This window comes from Dermacentor andersoni, chromosome 8, assembly GCF_023375885.2.
Source record: "Dermacentor andersoni chromosome 8, qqDerAnde1_hic_scaffold, whole genome shotgun sequence".
Lineage (NCBI taxonomy): Eukaryota > Metazoa > Arthropoda > Arachnida > Ixodida > Ixodidae > Dermacentor > Dermacentor andersoni.
The window spans coordinates 33,929,359-33,956,416 of NC_092821.1; the positions used below are offsets into that span (position 1 = coordinate 33,929,359).

At 47.4% G+C, this 27,058-nt stretch overlaps 2 protein-coding genes and 1 pseudogene across 3 annotated transcripts in view; 1 reads left to right on the plus strand and 2 right to left on the minus strand.

Moving 5' to 3' along the window:
• LOC140219782 (ubiquitin-conjugating enzyme E2 D2-like) overlaps nucleotides 1–27,058 on the plus strand; it is a 130,427-nt gene that overhangs the window by 88,536 nt on the left and 14,833 nt on the right. Inside the window, exon 1 of one of the 2 annotated variants that reach the window (XM_072289626.1) lies at nucleotides 24,203–24,373. The exons of the other annotated variant lie outside the window; for it this stretch is intronic. The gene's annotated coding sequence lies outside the window, so the exon portion shown is untranslated. Of the gene's footprint in view, nucleotides 1–24,202; nucleotides 24,374–27,058 lie in introns of those variants that run through there. 2 annotated transcript variants of the gene reach the window in all.
• LOC140220010 (piggyBac transposable element-derived protein 2-like) lies at nucleotides 10,380–11,961 on the minus strand (annotated as a pseudogene).
• On the minus strand, nucleotides 16,997–22,480 carry LOC126526505 (ubiquitin-conjugating enzyme E2 D2B-like). The gene is made up of 3 exons (XM_050174424.3): nucleotides 22,306–22,480; nucleotides 19,677–19,920; nucleotides 16,997–17,728 (listed from the first exon to the last, which is right to left on the minus strand). Exons 1-3 carry the CDS (start codon nucleotides 22,338–22,340, stop codon nucleotides 17,477–17,479), a joined length of 531 nt encoding a protein of 176 aa, XP_050030381.3. The 5' UTR covers nucleotides 22,341–22,480; the 3' UTR covers nucleotides 16,997–17,476.

Sequence of the window (27,058 nt, forward strand, 5' to 3'; positions counted from 1 at the left end):
TGATATCAACGAGGTTGTGGATCAGACCTCTCACGTTCCATTGTAATATTTGTGTATCCATATTGTTTGTATTTATGTGCTCTGTGTCAAGAGGAGCCACTTGGCTTATGGAGCCTTTCCATGCCCCATGACGCGGATTTTGTCTTTCTTGGAGCGGTCACTAGAAGCGCGCCGCGCTTGAGGCGCTCAATGCGCCGCCTGGCTCGTGGTTGTATCCATCGAATCCTGAGAGCCGCTGGACTTCCGCTCACTCGAGCGGGTTGTTTGCGGTGTAGGCCTCGCCTCGAAAAGCAGAGCCTTGGAGGCCACCAACCAAGAGGTCGACGGACCCTCCTTCAGAGATGGCGCAGCAGAGACAGCTGCTGTCGCGTGGGGAGCTGGTGGCACTGCCGCAGCCACATTTGTGGTCCGGGCCGAAGCCGGAGTCTGTTGCGGCGTTGCCCCCTTACGCGCCGCAGCAGCATACCCTGCGGTATAAAGAAAGGAAATGCGCTTTCGCGCTTCCTGGAAGGAAATGTTCTCTTTTACTTTGAGGGTAATTATTCCTTTTTCTTTCTGCCATGTAGGGCAAGCTCTAGAGAAAGCTGCATGTCCACCGTCACAATTGGGACAGTGGAGGGCGCCATTACAGTTATCTGAAAGGTGATCGTGGACACCGCACTTTGCGCAGGTTTGTCGGCCCCGGCAGCTTTGTGAGCCGTGGCTATACCTCTGGCACTCGAAACATCTCCGGGGTTCGGGATGTATGGTCGGACTCGAACTTTAGTATAGCCTGTTTCTAATGTTTCTGGCAGCACACTGGACGCAAAGGTAACAATCAGATGTTGGAATTTCGTTGTTTTCCCGTTTGATTATAATTCTCTTTACTATGGTGACGTTCTGTTCCTTCTAGAAGTTCTTCCTCGCTCAGATACAACAGGTCGTCGCCGCAAATTACTCCTTTGCTTGTATTCATTAATCGATTTGGAGTCACTGTTACGTTTACATTACCGAAGACCAAATTTGGGAGCTTGTCATGCTGTTGTTTATAAGGGACCTCAAGCAGGAGCTCACCGCTAGCCATTTTTGCGACTCTGTAGCCTGGGCCAACTGATTCAGTGAGACATTTCGCAACCGTCAACGGCAAAATCAACCTGTCTTTTGAGGATTTTCACTATGAATAACGTGAAATAAGAAAACAGCAACTTTTCTTCGGTGCGTCCTCTTTTGTTAAGAGGCCGATCAGACAGACGGGGGAAGGACGATACATCCATACATGTTTATTTAATTTCGGCAGCCATGCCAGCCACCTACCATCGAGCCCGACAAGGGGACGCTACAAGACCAAAAGGAAACGCAGACGCCAGCTGTACATAGCCGCTATAAACTAATATAATAGACCCAAGGTTGGATGAACTACACCAGGTTAACCCTTGGGCCAGGAAATACGAAAGTACTAAGAAGTGAAGAGAAGGCAGAAAAGATAGAAAGGTGAGAGAGAGAGACGAAGATGAGAGGACAGGAAAAGCGACTGCCGATTTCCCCCGGGTGGGTCAGTCCGGGGGTGCCGTCTGTGTGAAGCAGAGGCCAAAGAGGTGCGTTGCCTCTGCCGGGGGGCCTTAAAGGTCCAAACACCCAGCATCGGCTCAACCCCCAGGATCCCCCTTTCCCCAGACACGGCTAAGCCACGCACGGCTACACGCGGGAGGGTCCAACCCTCATGTGCTCGGGTACGCGGTGTCGCAGCACACCAAACGCCTGCTGACGCAAACGCCCCTGCGGGGAAATATAAACGAATAGAAGAACGTAAGCCACTGATAACAAAATGTCCACAGAATGAACCGTACAACTGTCCTTTCAGTATTGCCGAGTTGCGAGCTGCCTTGAGCGCATGCAAGAGCTCTGCACCGGGATCTGACAGAATCATGTATGAAATGATAAAAACTTACACAATGACACCCAAGTTACACTACTCGCAGTTTTCAACACCATTTAGGGCGTTGGATACCTTCCAACTGCATGAAAAGCAGCCATTGTGGTCCCTGTTTTGAAACATGGCAAAGACCCTTCCTCAGTGGCAAGTTACCACCCGATAGCCCTCACAAGTTGCCTTTGTAAGGTATTTGAAAAAAAAATAATTAATCGACGACTCATTCATTTCCTTGAACTGAGCAAAATGCTTGATCCCTATCAGAGTGGCTTCAGAGAAGGGCGCTCGACCACTGATCTTGTACGTATTGAAAGAAATATCCGTGACGCATTTGTACACAAACAGTTTTTCTTATCCATATTCCTCGATATGGAGAAGGCGTACGACACTACGTGGCATTACGGAATCTTAGGAGACTTGTCGGAAATGGGCATCCATGGTGATATGCGGAACCTAATAGAAAGTTATTTGTCCAATCGTACCTTCCAGGTTAAAGTCGGCCATGTATTCTCACGTCTCTTTACGCAAGAAACTGGTGTACCGCAGGCAGGCGTGCTCAGCTGCGCGCTCTTCATCGTGAAGATGAACAACCTTCGTGCTTCATAACCACCGTTAATCTTTTATTCTGTCTACGTGGACGGCATTCAAATAGCCTTCAAATCCTATAACCTCGCAGTGTGCGAGAGACAGGTACAGCATGGCTTGAACAAAGTGTCAAACTGGGCAGGGAAAAACGGATCTAAAATCAATCCTAACAAAAGTTCTTGTGTTCTTTTAACAAGAAAGAGAGGCCTGGTCCCGGAACCTTACTTAGAACTGTGTGGACAACAAATACCTATCAACAAAGAACACAAACTCCTAGCTATTATACTTGAATACAGATTCACTTTCATTCCACACATCAAATATTTGAAAGAAAAATGTCTTAAATACAATGAACATAATGAAACTTCTATCCCAGACTACATGGGGTAGCGACAGGAAGTGTCTAATGAATCACTACAAGAGCCTAATTTGGTCACGATTGGATTATGGTGCCGTAGTGTATAATTCTTCCTCCCCGGGCACACTAAGGATGCTGGCTGGATCCTGTCCACCATCTAGGTCTCCGCTTAGCCACTGGCGCTTTCTGAACAAGCCCACTCGAAAGCTTATATGCCGAATCGAATGAGTGGTCGCTCCACGTACAGAGATCACACATCAGCTTCACATATTTCCTTAAAGTGCACTCTAATCTTGAACATCCATGTTCTAATACCGTTACCGATATGACGTGTGCTACACTTTTCCGCAATCGTCCCTCTATAAGGCAGCCTTTCCCACTGCATGTGAAGGAGCTTAGCTATGAAATGCATGTCCCACTGCTCGAGCATCGATTAATGCGCCTAACCAAGCTATTACTGTGATGTGTGTAGTGCGCGACAGGGTGCGGTGGTCAGAAAGGACAGAAGCAGACAAGGAGTGCGCGCGCCGAGGCACGTGAACGCGCGGCGCAAGAAAAGAAAACAAGAGAAAAATGCCAACCAATTAGGAGAAACCACGGAGCGTCAAACAGCCAATCAGAAACCGACTCATCGTCCAGAGCGGAAGAAAGAGCGAGGCGCGCTGGCAGAAGGGGGCAGACGCAGGGAGAGTTCCAGGAAGCAACGCCAGGAGAAGGTCGGCCACCGGACCGGGAGTTGAAGACGGGCCGTCGGGTTCCGTTCCGAGCCAACAGGACCTCACCCGACCGGGGCCTCCTGCCAACCCGTTCCTGTGCGTCGTGCAGCCAGTTGCCCAAGGCCGGCGAGCTTCTGTGCCCGTGGGCAGGACGAGAGCAGTCGGGCTACGGGCCTGAGTTCTAAGCCTAGCTGCCCGGCCAGAACGCCGCCGCCGTGTGCTCGTGCCGCCAAGCCGCCTGCCTTCTATCTCAAAGCCAGAGCTGGCGCGCTCCGGTCACCCGGTCAACCATCCTACACCCTGACCTTTGGTGAGACCGGCGCAACTTTTTTCATCAACCTGTCGCCGCGTCTCCACGTCGAGACTATTATGCGTCCCTGCCATCGTGGTCAGCCCGGACTCGCGCACTGGTTAACGCCACCATAGCCCTATGTGTGTTATTTACCGCGGTGTCTGTTTGAGTGTTTATTTTATGCTTTCTTTCTATCTCTTTCTATTTCTTTCTATCATTTATTTTATGCCTCTTTCTACTTTGATTAAAAGTTTGTGCGTGTGTTTTGGAACCAACGGCTTTGTCCTCAATTAGGTTCTCGGAGGCTCCGCCTCAGAGAACCGACAAAACCTCTGAACACAAGAACCTGCATCAGAATTACCTCCTTGGGACTGGTAGGTGATAGAATCTGACGTATCCTTTCTGAAAGTTTCAAAGCATGCTCCAGAGGTCCAAATACGAATGCATTTCCAAGAACTTCAGTACAAGCACTCGTGCACAGAGTTCTAAACCGACGCTTCCAAGTCACATTCCGGAGTGTCCTATGCAACCGTCGGTCCATCCTTCTCGGAATCCGATGTACTACACCCAGAATCAAGTATCTTTACGGCAGAGACCTACGCGTTATTGTCGGCTGTAAAGCATATAAGGAAATCAAAACTCCAAAAAGCCGTTATATATATACAGACTCCCTAAGTGTGGTGAAGGCCTTAATGTCACTCTGCGAACATAAAAATCGCGTACTTACTGAGGTCTATTCCAACCTGTGCAAAGCTTATCTATCTAACCAGCATATCATTATATGCTAGGTACCTGGCCATAGGGGAATCGAAGGTAACGTTCTGGCAGACCAAATGACCACGTCAATTGCATCCCCTGCTGTTAATACTACTGCCTCGGTGTCTCTCAGAGATCTGAAACCTTACATACGAAAAAAACTACGAAACCACTGGCAACGCTGGTGGGACGCAGAAATAAATAACAAACTGCGTGTGAATAGCCACAGTTAGGTTCTTGTTCCTCCACAACAATATCACAGCGAACAGATGCCCTATTCTGTCGTCTCAGAATATTACACAGATTTGAGACCCATTATGTTCTGCTTACTGGAAGTGAACCTCCAACCTGTGGCAGATATGGTGAGAAGCTGACCGTCCTCCACGTGCTTCTGGAGTGTCGGGAAGCCGAAACGGAGAGAAACATTTTCCGCTTGTATACCGTTATTACATCCCTCTACACCCGGCTATGTTTCTTGGTAAGGAACTGCTTTTTCACACCGAGGCAGTCCTCAACTTAAATGATGTCGTTCTACATGTTATAAGCCCATTAAATTCGTAGAGAATCCTCGCTCCAGAGGATGCCGCTGCGATAATTGTTTTGCATAGCATGTGCCTCCAGGCCCTTGTGTTTCAAGGGTTCTAAGGAGGCAGTAGTGTTCTAGCATATCTTATAACCTGATATATTTTACACATCGCATCATTCTTTTCAAATGCATCGCAATGTTCATAGTACAAGTCATACGTCATCGCCATAATCTTATTATACAGATTTATTTTACGCACGTTAGAGCGACTATTTTTAAGGCCCCTTTACAGTCACGACACACCAACTTCATAGAACTCATAATTACACTGCGAACTCATTACCACGGACATGGCGCTCTTTGGCGATACTTGGCCCTTGCGCCATTAAACATCAAACATTCATTCAAACGAAGGCGCACCGAAGTCTCTCAATTTTCGGGCAACCGAACATACAACTTTCCCCGCTTTCACGTCGTCCATTCTGATCAATCTGGAGAGACGGTGAGAATGATCTCGCACTTCCTCGTATCGAAATCTCTGACTGAAGTCTTCTGACCAGGTTACAAAGCGTTGAAAATGGCAAGCGGCGATCTCCTACTGGAGCTTCGTGACGAGCAACAGCATAAAAAACTACCTAATCTAGTGTCCTTTGTCGATGTTCCGGTTACAGTTACCCCACACCGCACCATGAATACCACCCGCGGCATCGTCTCCGATGCAGATTTGCTAGAGCTATCTGAACCTGAATTCCTGGAGGGCTGGAGTGATCAGAACGTCATCAGGGTAAAAAGAATTAAGGTGAGGTGGGAAGGAAAAGATATTCAGGCAAAACACCTAATACTTACTTTCGGCTCTAGTGTTTTGCCCGACACAATCGAGGCCGGGTACCGGAAGATTCGTGCTAGGCCGTATGTGCCAAATCCCCTGAGATGCTTCAAGAGTCAAAGGTTCGGCCACAGCTCGCAGAACTGTCGATGCCGGATGACTTGTGCCAAGTGTAGTGAAAATGAACACTCCTCTGAAACCTGCCAGAACACCCCACGCTGTGTCAAATGTGATGGCGAGCATGCCGCGTACTCGCGGTCCTGCCCGTCTTGGAAAAAAGAAATAGAAATTGTCACAATAAGATTAAAATAAAACATCTCATTCAAGGAAGCACGCAGGCAGGTGTCCTACCTTCCTAAAGTCAGCTTTGCCGAAGTGGCGCGTCAGGGGACAGCGCCACAACGGCCCCCGGCGCCTGTCCGGCCCACACTGAGTGAGCCAGCAGTGACGCCATCTGTCCCCTTGGCAGCTGCAGCCAGCGCTGCTCTGCCGTCCCAGAGGGGGCCACCGACCTCCGGGCTGGTGGCGTCAAGGGGATCGTCCATTGAGACGGAGCCCCCTCGTTAAACACAACCTACGAAAAAGCGCGTGTCCAGCGCTTCGCAGGAAGCGATGGACGTAACACCGATCGCGACGGCGCATTCAGCGCCTAAGGAGCGGCGCGATTCTATAGACCGCTCCAGAAAAGACTAACTTCGTTTCATGGCGCCTGTAAAAGGCCCCGTGACCTTAATCCTGTTTCTAGAACACACAGCTATAACACTTCTCTCATAATGCAAACACAGATACCACAATGGAACGTTAGAGGACTTCTCCATAACCTTGACGATATCAGAGAACTCCTCCATACCTACAATGCGAAAGTGCTGCGTGTTCAAGAGACGCACCTGAAGCCCACACAAGCTTTCTCCGACAGTACACTATTTTTCGGAATGAATGAATGTATTTTCTTTATTGGCGCAAGGGCCAGGTATGCCCAAAGAGCGCCAGGTCCGTGGTGATGAGTTTGCAGTGTAGTTATGAGTTCTATGAATTTCATGTGACGTGGCTGTCCTCAAACATAGTCGCTAGAAAGTGTGTAAAATCTATCTGTAATAAGATTATGTCGATGATAACGACATGTTCTATGAGCATTAAAATCCATTGCGAAAGAATGATACAACGTACAAAATATCTCAGATGCTTAAATTGGCTTCAGCACTACTGCCTTCTTAGGGCCTTTGAAACACAAGGGCCTGGAGGCATGTGCTATGCAAAACAACTATCGCAATGGCATCCTCCGGAACGAGGATGCTCTGCGAATTTAGACTTATAACATGTAGGATTACATCATTTAAGAAACCGAGGACTGCTTTCGTGTTGAATAGCGGTTCATGGCCAAGAAACATAGCCGGGTGAAGGGGGATGTAAGAACGGTATGCCAGAGGAAAATATTAACGTGACAGCGTTAAGGAGCTCGTGTCGCAGAAAAGCCGGTGTCGTCGACGTCGGCGTCAGCGGCGTTGGCCGTGAGCGATAAATCCCAGAAGGCACTTCATAAATAAAGAACACCGTGGGAGTCGAACCAGGGTCTCCGGAGTGCGAGACGGAGGCGCTACCACTCAGCCACAAGTTCGTTCCTTCAACACGCGACAAAATTGCCTCTAGTGAATGCGATGTTGCCTTAGAAACGCGCCGTAGAAAGTTATACTGCGGTGCATATCGGTAATTATGACCACGTAACTTACAGAAGTCGCAGTTTCACGAGTAGCGAAGTACGTGTCCGCTACATTTCTTCTGCGCTATGCGCACACGCAGCGCCATCTTGCGGCAAACACAGAAGACCCCCTCCTCGCAATGTACGGCGCTGCCCTGACACGCGGCGCGCCACTCGTCCCATGATCGGGTCCGCCTTCATGGCGCCCCGCGGACCGGTTATTTATTGCCGATCGCGACGTTTGGGTGGCGTAGACCGTTTCAGTAGGCGGTGCGAACTGGGTGCGATAACGCTATCGCGTTCCACTCTTGAAGGCGAAGCTTAAGCGTCCTCCAATGTTTTTTCTCTCACCTTCGGCCTCCCGACATTCCAGAAGGACGTGAAGGACGGTCAGCCTCTCACCACATCTCCCTCAGGTTAGAGGTTGATTTCCAGTAAGTAGATAATTATGAGTGCCAAATGTGTGTCCTATTCTCAGACGACAGATTATGACATCTGTTCGCCGTGAATTTGTTACGGAGGGCGAAAAACCTAACTGTGGCTTTATACAGTGCAGTTTTATTCATTTCTGCGTCCCACGTGCGTTGCCAGTAGTTTCGCAGTTTCTTATGTAAGAAAGGATTCAGATCTGTGACAGGGACTGTAGTCATAGGATTAATAGCTAGTGATGTGAGTGATGTGGCCATTTTCTCAGCTAGTGCGTTACCCTCGATGCCTCTATGGCCAGGTGCCCAGCATATTATGCAGTATTTATTTATCACATAGACATGTAATAAGAGTGAGTAAAGTTCAATGAAAACAGGATTTGTAAACTTTTGTAAAGAAATCAGTGTTTTTACAAGACTTAACGAGTCTGTGAATATTATTGATCTGTCAAGTTTTAATTTCTTTATATGTTTTACTGCAGACAGTACGGCATAGGCTTCTGCAGTGAAGATACTTGCTAAGGGGTTCAATACGTCAGATTGTGATTTTGACGCCTCTGTGTAGAATTCAGAGCAGCAGTGCTTCGATTGAAGTTCACGAAAATGCATAACGATTTCGAGGTCAGGAGCGTGCTTTGTGACTTCTACAAAGGATACATCATAGTCTATTACCTGCCACTCACAGGGCGGTTGTGGCTTAGCTGGAGGCATTAAGCGATGTTCGAAAATTGGGACATCCATTTCTTCGCTAAGTTCTCTTACACGCAGTGACAAAGGTACTCTCATGGAGGGTCTATTACGAAAAAGCGTTTCAAATGTGAAGTCGTTAGCGGTTGTGAAACACGGATGTTCCTTATTTGAACGAACTTTAAGAAAATAGGTACAGCGGATGTACGTTCCCTGAAAATGGAGTGACTACTCATCTGACTCGACGTATGGACTTTCAACATGGCTTGTTCTAAATGCGTCAGAGGCCAGGCGGATACCCAGATGTTGAACGGGGTCTACGATCTTTATCGCGCTCGGGGCGGCAGAGTAATACACTACAGCACCATAGTCCAGTCGTGATCGAACTAAGCTCCTGTAAAGATTTAATAAACACTTTCTGTCGCTACCCCAGGTTGATAGGGATAGGATTTTATGCAAGTTCATTGTTTTTAGACATCTTGCTTTAAGACATTTTTTGTGTGAAATGAAAGTAAGCCTCGAGTCAAGCATAACAACTAGAAATTTGCGCTCTTTGTTGACAGGAAATTGTTGTCCACCCAGTTCTAAATAAGGATCTGGGACCAGGTCTCTCTTTCTTATGAAGAGAACACAATTACTTTTGTGGGGGTTGATTTTAAATCCATTTTGGTCGGCCCACTTGAATACCTTGTTTGAGCCCTGCTATACCTGTCTTTCACACACTGTAAGTTTGCAGGATTCGAAACGTATTTGTATATCGTCAACGTAGACGGAATAAAAAATGGCTGGTGGTAGTGAAGCACGAAGCGTGTTGATCGTCACGATAAAGAGCGTGCACCTAAGCACGCCACCCTGGATTACACCAGCTTCTTGTGTAAAAGGTTGCGACAATAAGTTGCTGATTTTCATGCGGAAGATACGATTTACCAAATAGCTTTCAATTATTTTCAGCATATTTCCACGGATACCCATTCCCAACATAACTCGCAAGATCCCGTAACGCCATGCTCTGTCATACGCCTTCTCCATGTCGAAGGATATCGATAGGAAAAACTGTTTATGTACAAATGCATCGCGGATATTTCCTTCAATACGCACAAGATGATCGGTTGTCGACCGCCCTTCCCTGAAGCCACACTGATAGGGATCGAGCATATTGTTAAGTTCAAGGAAATGTGTGAGTCTTCGATTAACCATTCTTTCAAGAAATTGGCTGGGGCTTAGCTAAGGTTAAGCCTGGATATCTCGAAGCGAAAAGGTTCGGTGACGCTTATGGTTTAGCTTATGGTTATGCTTTATGATTTCATCATCATCATGATCAGCCTGCTTACGCCCACTGCAGGCCAAAGGCCTCTCCCATACTTCTCCAAGTAGCCCGGTCATGTACTAATTGTGACCATGTTGTCCCTGCAAACTTCTTAATCTCATCCGCCTACTTAACTTTCTGCCGCCCCCTGCTACGCTTCCCTTCCCTTGGAATCCAGTCCGTAACCCTGAATGACCATCGGTTAACTTCCCTCCTCATTACATGTCCTGCCCATTCGTAACAAAAAAAAAAACACTTTAGTGGACTTTTACAGTTCGTAGTGGCACAAAAAGGGTACGTTGCATATCTGCAACAACGTGCACATAAGTAAAGTTGAGGAATGCCCGGCTCGTTGCGTTTCAAACTAACATTTATTTACATGACAATCAGCAAGGTGGAACACGTGGTACAATAGAAAGCTATTTCACTTGCTTGCTGAAAAAGCTTGGTGCTATAACTTCAGCAGTGACCAGTAAGTAACGAGAAACGGTGCACTCATTTTGTAGTGTGGTACACAAAAAAGCAATTGTTCTTGTTTGTGGAACAGAGATGCACTCCACACTTAACGCAGTAACTAATTCAGATTCCTGTGTAGCCAGGAAGCTTGCAGTGGTGCCGCTTCTTGCTCCATAGAACCCAGTGACCAACCTGAGGGAAAAAAATGAAAATAATGAGCACTGAGACAAAGTTCCACAGATGAGAAATAATACCTGATCTAGCCTGGCTTCCTGAGTTGGGGTTGGAGCTGATGGTCACCGTTTTTCTTCTCCTCAGAGGCTTGTTCTACTGACTCATTGCTAGGCCTTCCTCGCTTTTTCAGCGCCGTCTTCCCAGCCTTGCACAGTGACGCAGCCAGGTCCATCTTGAACTCAGCCAACGTAGGTAGCCTTTCTGTGTACTGATCACGTTTGTTCATGACGTTCCTCTTGTAAAGCAACCAAGAATTTACAGCCGTCAAGTCAAGGATGTGCAGAAAAACACGGAAATATCTCTTCAACCTCAGGCAGGGACGGTAAATAGAGATAAGGGAGTCCAAAAGGTCGACGCCTCCCATGTACATGTTGTAGATGGTTATCACTGCAGGGCATGGTATCTCCGCTCTTTTTTTTTTTGACAATTATACATTGATGCACTTGTAGCAGGCTGTGTTCTAACGAAGGAGGAGAGCAAGATCACTGCTGGGGCATCTTACCACCTTTTACATGACAGTTCAGTTCCATCCATAACTGTTACGCTCTCTTCAATATGCCCTCTTCCTTTTTTTTTCGTTTCCTGCTCGTAGGCAGGCTCACTCCAGGTATCCGGTTTGTCCGCACAGTACCAATGCAGTGTACAGTTTTTCTCTTGGTACACCTGCAAAATTTTACAGTTGAAATAGTTGTCAAAGTACATTATGGTGTACGCCTCTCGGAATCATTCTACTCAAGCGAACCTTTCCACTCGCTCCACAGTCGGGTTCTCCTGAAAGTCTTTGCGCCGACTTCTCCTGTCCGGTATACACCTCCAATTTGTAGGAGAAGCCGCTTATACCGGAGAGCACGAAAGCTTTGTAACCCCATTTTTGGGGGCTTCTTGGGACAGTACTGCTTGAGGGAGCTTCTACCTTTAAATGCTATTATCTGTTCATCGATAGAGAGATTCTCTTCCATAGGCACAAGCGACAACTGTTCATTGATGGTATCAATGAAAGGCCGCACTTTCTCAAGCCGATCTCTTCCGGGAGCGTCCTTTGGACCGAGAGTACTATTGTCAATTAAGTGGATGTTATGCTTCAGTTTTTCAAAGCAACCCACAGGAAGGTTGTCAGCCACTTGGCTAACCTTGGTCTGTGCTCTCCAGTAAAACCTCCAGTTCCTCATTTGAGTGATCGACATCACATGCGGCACGTCCCAATAAACACTTCCACCTCTTCTGCGGTGGTACAAAGGGGCTGGCTCACGTCTTTCTGGAGAGCATACAAATTGCCCTGATTTGCAATTAGCGAAATCAGCGAGCCGGGGAAGAGAAACTTGAAGTATTGGAATGGTGTCTCTAGTCGTGAAATGTACTCTGGGAGTTCACTTTGCCCGGAGAACTGTATTGTCTCCGGATCTCTCAATACATTCGGCTTCTTCCAAGTGATTATTCTCTTAGCTTGTGTAGGACGGTGGTCGGGTGTTGTGCCATTTGCTGTAACTTCGTCCTTGTCGGAGCATGCACTCGATTTGCTTGTGCTGTCATTTAGCTTTTCGAGATTAGGTTGAACATCTGCTGCACAAACAGACAGCGATGTACACGGAATAAAATTAGTGGTAAAATAAAGCAAAATGCAGATATAGAAAACAGGGTGCCTCTGTGTATTGAAAGAAGATGGAATCACTATGCACGGTGTCTTCGCGTTATAATCATAAATTTAAAACGCAAGAGCACAGGCATTAGGGTGCAGACGTAACGATGCGAGAAAGCAGTGTGTGTGTGCACATAACCTGATGAAAAACTTCAGGCATTCCAGCATGCAACACAATGCACACACGATGAATAGAAACAGACTTACACTCGGGGTCGTCGTCACTGCCGGAAAGTTCGCTGTCTTCGCTGTCTGACGGAATTGCTCGGCTATAAAAGCGTTTAGGATCCATTTCTAGTTCGAGAATGAAAAACGAACCCAGTGAGCACGTTGTTGCAAATACGCAACGTAGCAGCTTTCCGTGGCGAGAAAGAAACTATTGCGATAAAATAATATTTTTGGAATATACACGATTAGGAGGCTATGTTGCACAGCTTAACATTTCTTTTTCGTGGTTTATTCCGTTCAGAAAGACATAAGTGGCAAAACTTACCTGTATAGCTGCGTGCTGGCGCGAGCAGCGTCCACCATGTTTGTTTGGCAATAGTTGAGCAGAATGAGCATAGATGGCAGCAAAAGAAGGCGTGTTTTTCAAGCTATTGTTGCAGAAATGCAACAGCGTGTACAAGAACCAACTGAACTTAGCTTTTGTTTTTATGGCCGTTTATCGGTATGTTACATATATGCAACAAGGTGCAATAAAGGGTTAATGTACCCAGCCTCGATGTACTCGGGCAGGACACTTGAACCAAAGGTGAGTATTAGGTGCTTGGTTTCAATTTCTTCGCCATCCCGCGTCTTCTTAATTCACTTGTTATTGACAACATTGCTCGCTGGAGCCCTCCAAGAGCTCAGCCTCTGTCAGCTGGAGGAAATCATCGTCAGAGACAACGCCGCGGTTGGTGTTCAGAGTGCGGTGTGGAGTTACTGTCAATGGAACATCCCCAAATGACACTAGACTGGGCAACTTTTCGTATTGTTTCTGATCATGCAGTTCTAACAGGAGATAACCACTTGCCAGCCTTGATACCTTGTAGCCTGGACCAAGGACATCAGTTAAGGACTTGGAAACTAGAATAGGGGAGATATTTCGTACTTGCTTATCGGATTTTTCTGAGTGGATGACATGGTATCGTGGAAAGTTCGGTCTTTGTAGTCCAAAGTACTGGAAAACATCTTCGGTGCGCCCTCTTTTCTGACGGCGATCTGGAAGGCGAGGTAAGGAACTAGCCATAGACAAACTTAATTTTCGGCAATAACGCCAGCCACCCACCGTGGAGCCCTACAAGGGGACGTTACAGGAACTGTAAAACAGGTCCTGCAAACGCCAGCTGTACGTCATCACTGTAACCAAATATGAAATAACCCAGGTTGGCTACTCACACAAGGTTAACCCTTGCTGCCTGGAAAAATTGGTAGTAAGCGGAAGCTAGGAGAAGACAGGAAAGGTGGAAAGTGAGAGAAAGACGAAGGCTGGAGGGAGAGAGAGACAGGAAAAGGCAACTACCGATTTCCCCCGGGTGGGTCAGTCCGAGGGTGCCGTCTACATGAAGCCGAGGCCAAAGGGGTGTGTTGCCTCCGCCGAGAGGCCTTAAAGGTCCTGACACTCAGCATCAGCTCAAACCCCAGGATACTCTTTTCCCCGGACACGGCTAAGCCACGCATGGTTAAACGCGGGAGGGTCCAACCCTCGTGTGCTCGGATACGTGGTGTCGCAGCACACCAAACGCCTGCTGACGCCGACGCCCCTGCGGGGAGTTGTTTTGTATAGCACATGCCTCCAAGCGTTTCTGTCTCAAGAGTTCTCACGAAGCAGTGGTGTTCTAGTGAATTTTAGAATCTTACATATTTTTTATATCGTATCATTATTTCGCAATACACCCAAATGCTCATAGTACACGTCATTTGTGATCGCCATAATCTTATTACAGGTACATCTTACGCACTATACAGTGACTATATTTAGGCCCCTTTACAGCCACGTCACATCAACTTCATAGAATCCATCACTCCACTGCGAAATTATTAACACTTGCGTGGTGCTCTTTGGCCATATCTGGCCCTTGCGCCAATAAAAACCACACATTCATTCATTCACACTGCACACATTGCCATATGGTCAGTGACCACAGTTCGTCTAGCGGTCGGTTTCGGACCCTATTCTCTCAGCGCAGCGGCCCGGTGTGCTACCCACTGGACCACAGACTGCCCTGTAACTCATGTAGGTGGGAAGACGATCAGCTCCAAAGATAGCCCCGGAAAAGTGCGCCAAGTAGGGTAAGAATGCTAACGCATTAAGAAACCATTAAAAGATGCTCTGTGGCAAGGCGGAATCCAACCCGCAAACTATATAGTCAGGCATGCGTGTCTTTGCATTTGCATTTGCATTTGCATTTGCATTTCCAAAACCTTAACTTAAACTTCGTCCATACACACGTTTATTGCTTACAGTAACCCAACACTAAAAGAAGCTTTCGTTTCTAAATTTCTCTAATTATTGTGGAATACCTTTTTATTAACATTCACTGACTAGAACTAGGCCTTTCAGCTTTCATTAAATACTCAAACATTTCCTGTGGCTCATCTCCCAAGTTAGCGCTAGTCTTCCCACAACTGCTAAGCTTAAGCTCCCGTTTCGCCAAAAAACAACACATACGCACACGGAATCTACTGGATTATGATAAAACAAGCCAACTTCATCTGGAACTCGAATGTCGCCGATGAAGTCTAGGCAGTTATTGCGCCGACTTCTCTCCTATAAACAAATGTGGGCAGCTCTTGCATACACGATTACCAACAACTCATGTCTTCCTATCCGACGCCCTCCAACATGGTACAGTAAACTCTCAGTTGTACGAACGTCGGTTTATCCAATATTTCAGAGTAACAAACTTTTTTAAAAATCCCCGGCAGTTTTCTTATAGATTCTATGCAAAAATGTTTCACTTAAACGAATTTTGGAACAGTCAATATTTCAGTTTAACGAACTCGCTCAGAGGGCCAAGGCTTATTTTTACGATCAGTTGGCGTGGCCTCCGAGATCGGACGCTCAAAACGAGCAAGCATGTAATCTCGGAGATTGTTTCCAGTGTTCGTCCTGAAGAAGAAGAGTGCGACGAAGAAGAGGCAACTGCCGAGCCACTTTCACGCCCTATAACTCTAGCAGAGGTTGTAGGGTACATTGGGAAGTTGAGAGACTCTCAACAACAAGCTGTGTCAGAAGAAGTGTACAAAAACATTGACTCTTTGGACAGTTTTGTTACTTCCTGTGCTTTAAAGGTACAAGTGCAGAAGATTAGAGATTTTTTTTCTAAGTGAGAAAGGCAGCATTATAACTGTTATGAACCTTGTACTTGTTGATATGTACAAATTCCATTTCACAAATTTCTAACACTATGGATGCCATGTCTTTTGCTCCATGAATTGCACTTCAAACTTTTGACTCTGTATGCCATGTCTTATGTCGGTCTAGTGAATATTCAGTTTAGTGAACTTTCAGTTAAGTGAACTATTTCCTTCGGTCCCTTGAAGTTCACTCAAGTGAGTGTTCACTATAATTATTATAGGCAAGCGAAAGAAAAAAATGCAGCAGATCCAACGAGGTGGAATCTGTGTACAGCGAGGCTTTGTGCGAGTACACGCAAACACACGCATGCACACAGATGCACACACGTGTGCACACAGATGCGCGCACACGCACTCGCGCACACGCACGCACATGCACGCACGCGCACGCCCGCCTACACGCGCACACACACACGCGCGTGCCTACAAAAACACACACACGCGCGCGCGCACGCCTACACGCACACACACACGCACACACACATGCGCGCGCGCCTACACGCGCACACACGCGCGCGCGCGCCTACACAAACACACACACAAACACACGCCCGCCTACACAAACACACGCCCGCCTACACACACGCAAATTACACCGAGCCTTTTAAGCGGAATTGCTACTAACGAGAACGACGGGCGCCTTGAACGCATCATGGTTTCCGAGGCAGCATGAACAATAGTGCGAAGCGCAATTCGGATCCATTCTATGCGCAGGAAACACTTTCCTTCTTATTACCGTGCAGCCGTGGATGCGCGAAGGTGAGCTTTCCGGTTTTTACTCCCCCTCACGGCCGACGCCCTGGATGCACGGAGGCGAGCGCCATCTGGTGCTGCTGCACCCGCCGTGGTTGCTCAGTGGCTATGGTGTTGGGCTGCTGAGCACGAGGTCGCGGGATCAAATCCCGGCCACGGCTGCCGCATTTCGATGGGGGCGAAATGCGAAAACACCCGTGTACTTAGCTTTAGGTGCACGTTAAAGAACCCCACGTGGTCGAAATTTCCGGAGTCCCCCACTACGGCGTGCCTCATAATCAGAAAATGGTTTTGGCACGTAAAGCCCCATAATTTAATCTGGTTCTGCTGCAAGAAACCCAGCGGCGCGCATCGTGCTCCGCTGTGAATGGTTGGCCTATTCGGCAGGGTATCAGCCAGGCTGCACGCACGGTCACGAAACACAGGGATGTTCGCAAAGAAAAGCTTCGCTTTAAAAAAATCATGAACACAACTAGCGGTTGCATTTTAATATTTCCTCTTTATTTTTCTGCAAACATGGGCAGAAGCACCCTCAGCGTCCACTTGTCTCCAAATTAATCTCGAAGTACGTGATTTCGGGTAAAGGCCGAGGTGTCCAGTCGTCGCAGAAAGCAAGTTTTAAGCATGTAATCAATGTGAAAGTTAACTGACATCCTCTTGACTACTGGAGTGGAATGCAGGGGATCAGGGGGGGGGCGGGTGGAAGCGATCAAACGTTCGGCGAAATGAACAGCCAGATTTTCCGAGCAATTCAGGCACGCATCCTCATGCTGATTGGATTAACCGTGGAGTTCCGCATGGGCAAATTCAAGTTGTACTTCTCAGTTCTTTTGGCCGTACGCCTAGGACGCGAAGAAATTCAGCGTTTTTTTTTTTCTTGCATATTTCTTTTCTTCCTCGAGACATGCGAGATCCAGGGTGCGCGAACGGGTGTGCTCGAGTCACCCCTTCGGTAACGTGTGTCGTCGGTTCACTCCTTCGCGAACGCTTTCGTCCACAGCTTGGCGGTGGCGATGTACTCTTCGCGGTTTTTCCGGTACTCGGCGGCCACGTTGTACTCGAGCGGGTCATCGGGGTTCGGGTTGCACATGAGAAAGCGAATGGAGGCCAGCACCTTGCCGATGGTCAGCGCAGGGGACCACCTGCACTTGAGCAAGTCAAGGCAGACCACGCCGTCAGTGCTGCTGATGTTGGGGTGGTAGATCGCAGTGAGGAAATTCACCTGCGTGTTTGTTAGAGACAGTGCACAGCTACATTGGTTACCAACGTCGCGCAGCACGAGCAATCGGTGAAGAATACGCTGATGACTACATTCTACAAGTTGTTCGAGACACCTGTCACTCTGGGATCTCAAGACGTTCGTCTTCCCTGCACAACAACTGCGTCTGTTAATGTTATAGCTTCCGCTCACATGCTTAGGGGCGGATCGACGGACGTACCACACCTCAAGGCGCGAGTTGCAAGCACATGCGAGGAAGCTGCTTCTTGATTGGGTTGAGTCTAATCGCGCGCTCGTCAGTGAAGTACGCGGCGATATCCTTAGCCCGTTCTCCTAATCGGCTTCAGAGCACAGTGCTGGATAGGTGAACGTGATCGCTCTTTCTGTAGAGCAACGGTCAGTCCCGCACCTTCGATTCCTTGGTGTACTCACTTCCAGGAACCGATCTCTGCGCTTCAGCTTGCCGCTTTAATCCATGTTGCCAACGTATGTCAACAGCAGAACACGGACCTCTGTCACCGACGATACCAGGAGGGGAACCAAGGAGGAGGTCGCGTATAGTTGCAGCTAGCGCGAATCTATGGTAATATAGAAAGGCAGCGCAAAATAAACGCGGAGAAGGCAGGAACACAGGACGAGTGCGTCATTCAGCGTTCATCCTGTGTTCCTCCCGTGTCTGTGTTTATGTTGCGATGTTTTTCAGCAATGAGCTTGAATTCATGCCCTTTTAAGTGATAGCATCCACGCCATGTTTTATTTTTTTCACACACGGCTGAGTATTCAGAAAGTACGATGAAAGGAGGTCAAGGAGGCACCCTAGAAAAAATGGTGCCTGCCCGTTAATGTGCCTGTAGATGTGAAACAAAAAAATCGTCCTTCTAGATATGTCAATGCGCTTCGCTTTTACATTAGTAATAAAACCAGCAGAATAATCTAGCTGGAAGCATGGTAAGTACAAGGCTACAAGATTACTTTGCATTTTAGTCTAATCGAACCGAAATAGCCTTGAAAATGCTAAATCTTTGAACAAATTGTTAATTTTTTTATTTTGGAGTCAAGCCTTGGTTACGTTGCAGCGTGCCATTCGTAGTGAACAGCATAACACGTGTGCAGCTCAAGTGCAGCTAACTTTGCCCGTTACATTTTGTTACGAGGCGCGCAAGTAGTACAGAATTATACAGCGAGCGTTTCCTTTGCTGGAATTGGAGGAATAGGATGGACCAGCTCAGAAACTCCAGGAGTGGGAATGTAACGACACTCAACATTTCGAGGAGATTAACTAGTGAAATTGGGAAGGAACTCCCCTCTTCGGAATGGAGTGGCAATGGAATGCGGAGCCCCACTTCTCGATCTGGTTGAAATTGTTTTTTTTTTTTCATTAAGCACTAAGCATTGGGATTCTTTGCCTTGAGAGGTTGGTTCTTTGTCATTGACCGATTATTCTTCAATATGTAGGTGATGTTATCTCTACTCCTAAAATAACCCTAACGGGAGCTGAAGTATGTAAAAGTAAACAATTATTTTGTCATTAGCACATAGGTGTAAATTTTCGCAAGAACTAACGGCAACAACGTACTCAAAGAGTCACTAAAGCAAAATATTTAGAAAGCCTAGTTCAAAAAATTCCTTTATGTAATATCAATTTCGTAATTAGTAAAGATAGCAGAGCGTCTTTAAGCGTTCTGCTCTCTCGCATAGCGTTGCAAAGCGTCCCAGAGTAACAGCGGATCAGTGGCACACAAAGCACGAAGATTCACGGTTTGACGAATGATTTCCATTTGGCTCGACTTATTGACTTGGTGCACGGGATTATATATATATAGTTATGTTTACTGAGGATGGGATATATCCATACGTCACTTTTGAAAATGACTAGAGGCAAGGAGCCCGAAGAGTGCCAAGGGTATGGCGAAAAGTATGGGGGTACGCTTTCAAGCGTCCTGAAGCGTACCACAGGAGCCTCGAACGGGTAGTCCCTGGGCAGCTGGATGCGCAGCTTGAACAGCCCTCCCTCGTACGGGCTGCCCTGTGGTCCCGCAATGGTTGCCTGCCAGCGGTACGGGTTTGCGGGGTCGACCAGGCCCGCGGTGCACTGGGTGGGCGGGTCGGCCAGGATCTCGTCGAGTTCGCTCGCGATGCGCTTGACGCCGGCCCTCTTTTTCTCCGAGGAGGCGCAGGCAGCTTCCTCGCCCATGCTGGCGAAGGGGGGAAAAAACTTGCGCCAATTTACGATGATCGAGCACAAAAACCAGCGCAATGACGAAGGACAAAAGAGGGCGTGACCAGAGCAGCCGAATTCAGGAAGATTTCCGGAAGTTCGCCTGGGTAATCGCCATAGCTAACGCGGAGGAAAAATAAAATATCAGGGAGCATTGCGCCGCGTATTACGCCACGCAATTACTGTGACGTTTCCGTAAGCATTTCCAAGGTCACCTACCTCGAATCGTTTTAATATGCACTCCACTGTGTGGCAAAAGAATCGCAAGTCAGTGATATAATTACTGAATCTTTGCTATGTGTAAGGAATTGCGAATGCAACATTTGAAACCAGTTGTTTAAAGCGAAGTTGTATACAGTGCTTATAATGGTCGTTAATCGGCTAAAGCTCCACCACGTTCACTACCCACTGACACAGTAAAAAGTAAATAAACACTATTTATTTATTTATTTACCTATTTATTTATTTATTTATTTATTTATTTATTTATTTATTTATTTATTTCGGATTTATATATATAGTAGCGCATGCCAAGTGTAATGCTGAGGTTCTTGATTTCATCCGCAAATGCGACAAACTATCGTTTCGTCCACTTTACGCTTTCTTCAATAGTTTCAACCTTTCAATTTCAGCCACAGATAATAACCCTATGGTTTCCTTGGCTTCATTGCCTGTTGGGTTTATGCGGTCGTGATTAAGGAAAATCGAACCACTCTGTATCCCTGCTCTCGGTCATATACAGGGAGTCCCACGTAACTTTTGCCAAACTTTAAAGATACGCAAATACCACGTAGCTGCACAGAACCAAGCTAATGTTGTTTGCTTTCGCTTGGAGACACTCAAAAAATTTTTCGCATTCCGCCTAATTACATAATTAGTCCTAATTAATAAACTTCTCAAATATCATTACATCTAAAGTGTCAATGAGAAAATTGTAAAGCAATATGAAAAGCACCCGATGCAGTTTTCTTTTGATTATGTTCTACATAAAAGTGTATTGCCCAGCGTGAAAGAAGCCCATGAATACACACATTTGCCGCGCGACTGCCTGCTTGAGGCACTTTGCGCATATTCGCGGGCGTGTTTCACACTGGGAAACTACTTTTATATAAAGCCTATTCAACAAAAGAAAACTGCGTTAAGACTTTTTCATATTGCTCTACAATTTTCTCATTGAAACGTTTTCTCTAATTATAATACTTAGGTTGATTAATTAAGACTACTTATGTAGTTAGGCGGAATGCAAAAAATCGGAGTATCTACGAGCGACGTAAAACATTACCTTGGTTCTGCACAGCTAAGTGGCATTTAGATACGCTAGATCAGCCCCGGTCGCGATCAGAAGTGTACGTGTGACACCGGTGTTCCGTTCTTGAACAGGGTGGTGAGAGTATGAACCTAAATTCTGGCACGTTCGATGCTGACTTCGCACCGGCTCCGTAGCGGCGGCTTCCACGGTGCGGCGTGCGGAGACGAGGTTGTGGAGGGCTGCGAAAGCGTTACACAGGAACCCCACCACCCCCGGCGCAGCAGCTTCTCGATCATTAGTTTAGCTTGCATTTCATCGGGCTTATGATTTGACAGTGTCGGGAATGATTTTTCGAAACATTTATCTTTCACCGTAGAATGATCGATACCAATATACTTGTATGACGGAACCCTAACTGGACACTGATAAAACACTGAACTACTTTAAAATGATAAACCATACATACGTATATATTTGAGGTAATGGGCTGATCATTAGAAAACAAACCGCAGGCGGTTGTCATTTCCTTTAATTCGCGCTGAAACGGGGCTTGTCAGTGTGACGTCACTAACTTAATTTTTTTTTCGTATTTTGGCCTTCGTATCCCAGTAAAGGTACTCAAAACATGTTTAGTGCAGTCTTTGGCTCCTTTGGAACGAAATTTTCTCCAGCCTTGACGATAACAAGTTAGCTAGGTCCGAGCATAAATCTACGAATTCACGGCGAGCCGGCGCGGCAAATTCAGGCGGCATCTGCCCCTCGCCTTCCGGTTTCTCATCTTTTCCGGCTCATTCAGCCTCTTCTGGCGCTAAGAGTAACTTTTCGTAGTTTAACATGGCAATTTGTTAAAGTAGTTAAAAACATTCTCCTCTAAAGGGTACCTTCAACATGAATTTCTCGTCCACTACTCTTCTTCCTTGCTCCCGTTGTCGGGCATAACACATTTTTTACCAGTAATACGCCCGATTTCATACACTCCTCAGTGCAGACTAAACACACTTCAAAGACTACTCTTCAGCGCCGGCCACATGAAATCCAAAAGGCAAGCAGCTAAAGGTTGTTGACATTGCTGACCATGATATCTACTATCCCGCAGTAAATTGACCACACCACCTGCTGTACTCGTGGATTTCCAAGCGGCGCGCCATATCCCGCTGCTGACCAGCGATGATGACAAGCGATGATGCCGAGCGGAGACCGGTCACGTGACGTTCTAGTAGACGGCGACGGCCCGAGCACGGTCAGTCAGCAGGACCCGTCGCCACCGCCCGCTGCGCCCGTGCCGTGCTTGCGCCGACAACGATGATGATGGTGATGATGATGACGACGATCCCGTACAGTGGCATATGCCCACAATGAGGCATCGCCCACACGCGGATGGTATAAGGATAAGACAAGAGGCAGGAAAGACTCTCCGAGGAGCGAAGTGCAATTCACAGTGGTCGGGAGCAGACTTCCTTCAGTATATAGGCCTCCACGTTGCGGATGGCAGGCTGGAAATGTCAGTGAGCCATCTTGCTTGCAGTTAAGAAATGGGTAAAAAGTGACCCACACATGTCGCTAATGGCTATACAAAAAGAACATTGTCACGTCTCAAAGTGTAACACAATTACGAGCGACTGCCCCATAAGATGACCTAGATGAGCTAAACAATGCACCAGCATGACACAACACTATCAGAAACATGTTATTCTTTACATCTGAGCTCGGAAATGTCGAAGGAGAGCGACTTAGAAAGAAGGCTGCTGAAAACAACAGCTTTGTCACCTACAGAGATTCCTGATGTCCGTGTATCGCTGTAGCAAATGTCCGCAGAAGACACACCAACCAAACGAAGGCCATCGTAGAAGGCTTCTAGGGTACTTTTTGGAAAAAGCTAAATTACTGCCAAGGAGTTATTTGTGCAGCCCTTTATACGGCCACATAAAGTGTCTCCAGACTAAACCTGTAACTGCGACTCGTGCTTCCATGTGTGACAAGAGAGACACACAGCACACAGCTGGTCTCTCTCTTCACCTCCTTAATTTTATGCTAATATTGCATGCCGAATTACCTGCCATTGTTATAGCCCTACGCAAGCCGCCATCAAATGTGACATCTGCTATTTTAACAGGCTCCCTGCATGTGTACGAGGCGCTCACTTGGATAAGAGATTCAGTTATACTGCAGGCATGTCATTTTCTGGTCCCCCCGCACTTGCAGGTAGTGCACTTAATTTGAGAGGCGGGTCACTGAGAATTTAAATAAAACGGCAGACTCGCTTGCCAAACCTTCCCTAGTTGGTTCGGTAGTTTCCGTTTCGCCCGTTACTGCGAACGTCTGTTTAGCAAGGTACAAAAACACGTCTTATTCAATAATTTTTTTCAGAAAACAAGCAATATTATTCAATTCTGACATCCCCCATCTGCAGTTCCCTAGTATTCTGAATACTGTTCACCATGGCAACATTAAGTTTCATTTATAAGAGTGCGATGCCGCATTCCGCAGTGAAATGCCTGTTTACACAGCTGGCCTGACGCAGTCCTCTCCCTGTTTTCCCTGTCATGAAGCTCAGAAAATTGATTAAATCTTTTCGCATTTCCGTCAGTTCTCGCTACAAGGAAAAAGACGTCCCTAGGCTCCATTTTGCCACGGTGGTCTTGTGTTGCCATCCCTAATTATATTTTGAATCTGGACTTCGGATCTGCAGTTGAGTCATTGGGACGTTTGCTTTGTAATGTGAAATTTCATGCGCAACACAAAAAGTCACTGTGCTATTTGATATTATCACTCTTCTGTCTCGAAAACCTCATGACAATTCCGATTTTCCTTTCATTCATCTACAGTTAATCCTGCACGATTCCTCTTGTTTCTATTCGTTTTTGCTTGTATTTATTTCTTTTCTCTTAATTGTATTTCAGCTCTACTGCCTGCTTCTTGGCCAATGCCCCATTGTGGTTGCGCAATAGTATAAAAATCATCGTCATCATCAACTCCTAAAACAGCGTGCTTATTGGGCGAAGCCCCATAGTGGGTAAGTGCGATTGTTTAAAAACAAACAAAACAGGGCGAGGAAGCGGGTGGCGGCGACGCGTCCACTCGGTCGGGGCCTCGACGTCGACGGCCAGGCCATGTCAGCGGCCTTCGCAATTCTCCGGAAGTCCTTCTGAGCGGCCGGCTACGCGATCAAGGCGCTCATCAGGTGATGTGGCTAACGTTAAAGCCGTGTATAGTAGTGAGTTCAAATATGGGAGGGGGGGGACAATCCGGCAGAATCAATCTCCCGATAAGTGTCGCCGTTAATGTGATTACAGGCGAACCATTGAAACGACACACAGCACTTCCACCGCCGTAATGCGTCAATGAGGCGTTCATTCAATATTCGTCTTTCTCTCTCATTTACAGTCTTGCCTGTCTTCTCTTCAGTGCCTTTCACTTCCCATTCTCCAGGCAGCAAGGGTTAACCTGGTGGGTGGATTATAAGCAACCTTAGCTATAGCATATAAGGTTATAGCGATAATGTACAGTCTTGGTAAAAAAAAACTTGAACACGCTGTGAACGGCCGGGGAGCGGCTGCGCGCCGCAGCTCGCTTGCGCCGAGGATAAGGAAGGCAAGGGAAGCATGTCTCTTACTCTCAAGCAACCTTTGATAACAGCGCTCGTGAAAAACTAGTGCAGCGTTCGTTCTGCCAGCTGCGAAGTCGTCTTGTGGCCGCCGTGGTACCGTGCATAGTGCGAGTAAATGTGCCCGCCTGGGCAAAACTGCCCGGCTTCCATGCAGCGCATTATAATATAAAAAAATCTCCTAATCATCAAAATTACCTATTACAATTTTATCCTACACATTCAAACACGACAGCCTTCGCATTATGCTTTTAGATAAACATTTTGAATGTGTTTTTGAGTGCCATGAAAACAAGATACAATATATACTGACATCTCTCAGTGCTGTCTGATTGATGTTTAATGGTGCAAGGACCAGGTATGGCCAAAGAGCGTTATCTCAGTGCTGTCTATAGCGTTGTTCCAGGTTTTATTGTAATATGCGGGCAACTCAATGATCGTTCGTTTAGTAAAAACCAGAAGCAGTAATTTCGACTACAAAGCTTTCTGTAACCACCGTTACAATATTTCAATTACGTTGACCGCACTTCTCCACTGTTACGTTTCGCTTACAACGCGCGGTAATGCCGGCGCGGATGCAACGGACGCCGGGGCTTTGTTCAAAGCGGCGGACATTTTGGCCCGTCCGACGCCGCCGCAACGCCTACCCGCCAAGCGTGTCCAGGCGTGTTTCAGTGCCACGTGTCTTCGTGTGTGTGTGTGTGCCCTCGCTTGTCAAAGCGCGGCAGCCGGGGAGCGGAGTTCCCCGAATGAGGAGCCTGGAGGTCTCTCGGCTCAACCGTTCGCGCCGTCGTGTGGGGGGGTTGGCGATGCGTCACTGCACTCGGTTCAGCAGGTCTCTCGGCTCGACCGTGCGCGCCGTCGTGGGCTCATGCTCCGCCGTCCCGTGACCTTCATCCCGTGACCTTCATCCCGTGACCTTCTCTTTTGGACCGCGACGCCGAGAGTATAAGAGCAGCTGCCCCCGGACGCCAAGAGAGAGGCTCCGATTTGTACTGTTGAGTTACGTGCTCTCCCGTCTCTCCACTTCGGTCGACCTGAGCGGCCGCTCTTTTGCTATGTTAGAATAAACAAGTTGTTCTGTTACCAGTCTTCTCTTGCTTTGCCGGGACCTTCGGATGCTTCCAGTGCCCCAGGCCGCCAGGCCAACGCTACCCTTGGGGCTTGCGACCCATTGGCAATAACGGGCGTCAGCACCGAGACCCCAACAACTCGTGCCAGCGGTGCGATTACAACATCTGGTTGCCAGCGGTGAGATCGCGACAACGGAGGCCAGCAGCGAAGAGATGCGGTTGACTGTATCCGGGAGCAGTGCAACGAGCCCTGTGTGATGACTGGTTGCCTGCAGCGGAACGACTGCGCTGAAGTCTTGGCTGCGAGGTTTGGGTGAGTGCGGGGCTTTCTTCTTCTGAGTTTTGCCAGGCTTTTGTTAGTGTTAGAAACAGAGCTGGTAATTGGGGTTGTCGTTGCTGCCGGGTTAGTTTGCGGCAAGACAATAGTAGGCAGTAGAGAAAGCAGCATTCAGAGCAGCCATGGATTTGAAGTCGTTGCGCAAACCGAAATTGCTGGAGCTTGCGAGAGAGTTGGGTCTGGATGTCTCAGACAAACTCAGAAAACCAGAACTGCTAAGGGCTATTCTTGAGTTAGAAGCTGAGGATGACGAGCTGTCGGAATGCCTTGAGACCATTGAGGAGAGGGAGGAGCAAAAAGAGAAACAGGAGCGCGAACTTAAAGAACAGAAAGAGAAAGATGAGCGCGAACGTAAAGAACAGAAAGAGAAAGATGAGCGTGAACTTAAAGAACAAAAAGAGAAAGAAAAAGAAGAGCGCGACCGTCAACACGCTTTGGAAATGAAGCGTCTCGAGTTAGAGATGGAACGCGCTCGTAATGGAAGTCAGGCACACGGTGCAGGAGAACGAGTATTGTTCAAAATGACTGACCTGATGCGGCCGTTTAAGCTTGGAGAGGACATTGGTTTGTTCCTGGTTAACTTTGAGCGAACGTGCGAGAAGCAGGGGTTCTCTCGGGAAACGTGGCCACAGCGCTTGCTCACTTTGCTACCCGGCGAGGCGGCCGACGTAGTCGCTCGCTTGGAGAGAGAGGAGGCAGAGGATTTCGACAAAGTGAAATCGAGTCTGCTAAAAAAGTACCGGCTGTCGGCGGAGGCGTTCCGTCGGAAGTTTCGGGAAAACGAGAAAGGCAGAAGTGAGTCATATACAGAGTTTGCGTACAGGCTTATGTCAAACATGCAGGAGTGGCTCA

What these genes read in the sequence shown, in the direction of transcription:
- LOC126526505 (XM_050174424.3), bottom strand. Translation starts at nt 22,340, where the DNA reads ATGGCGCGCCGCTTGGAAATCCACGAGTACAGCAG. An exon ending in GAAATCCACGAGTACAGCAG is followed by an intron (nt 19,921 to 22,305) that starts GTGGTGTGGTCA and finishes CCCCTTCGCCAG; the next exon opens with CATGGGCGAGGAAGCTGCCT. An exon ending in ACCCGTTCGAGGCTCCTGTG is followed by an intron (nt 17,729 to 19,676) that starts GTACGCTTCAGG and finishes ACAAACACGCAG; the next exon opens with GTGAATTTCCTCACTGCGAT.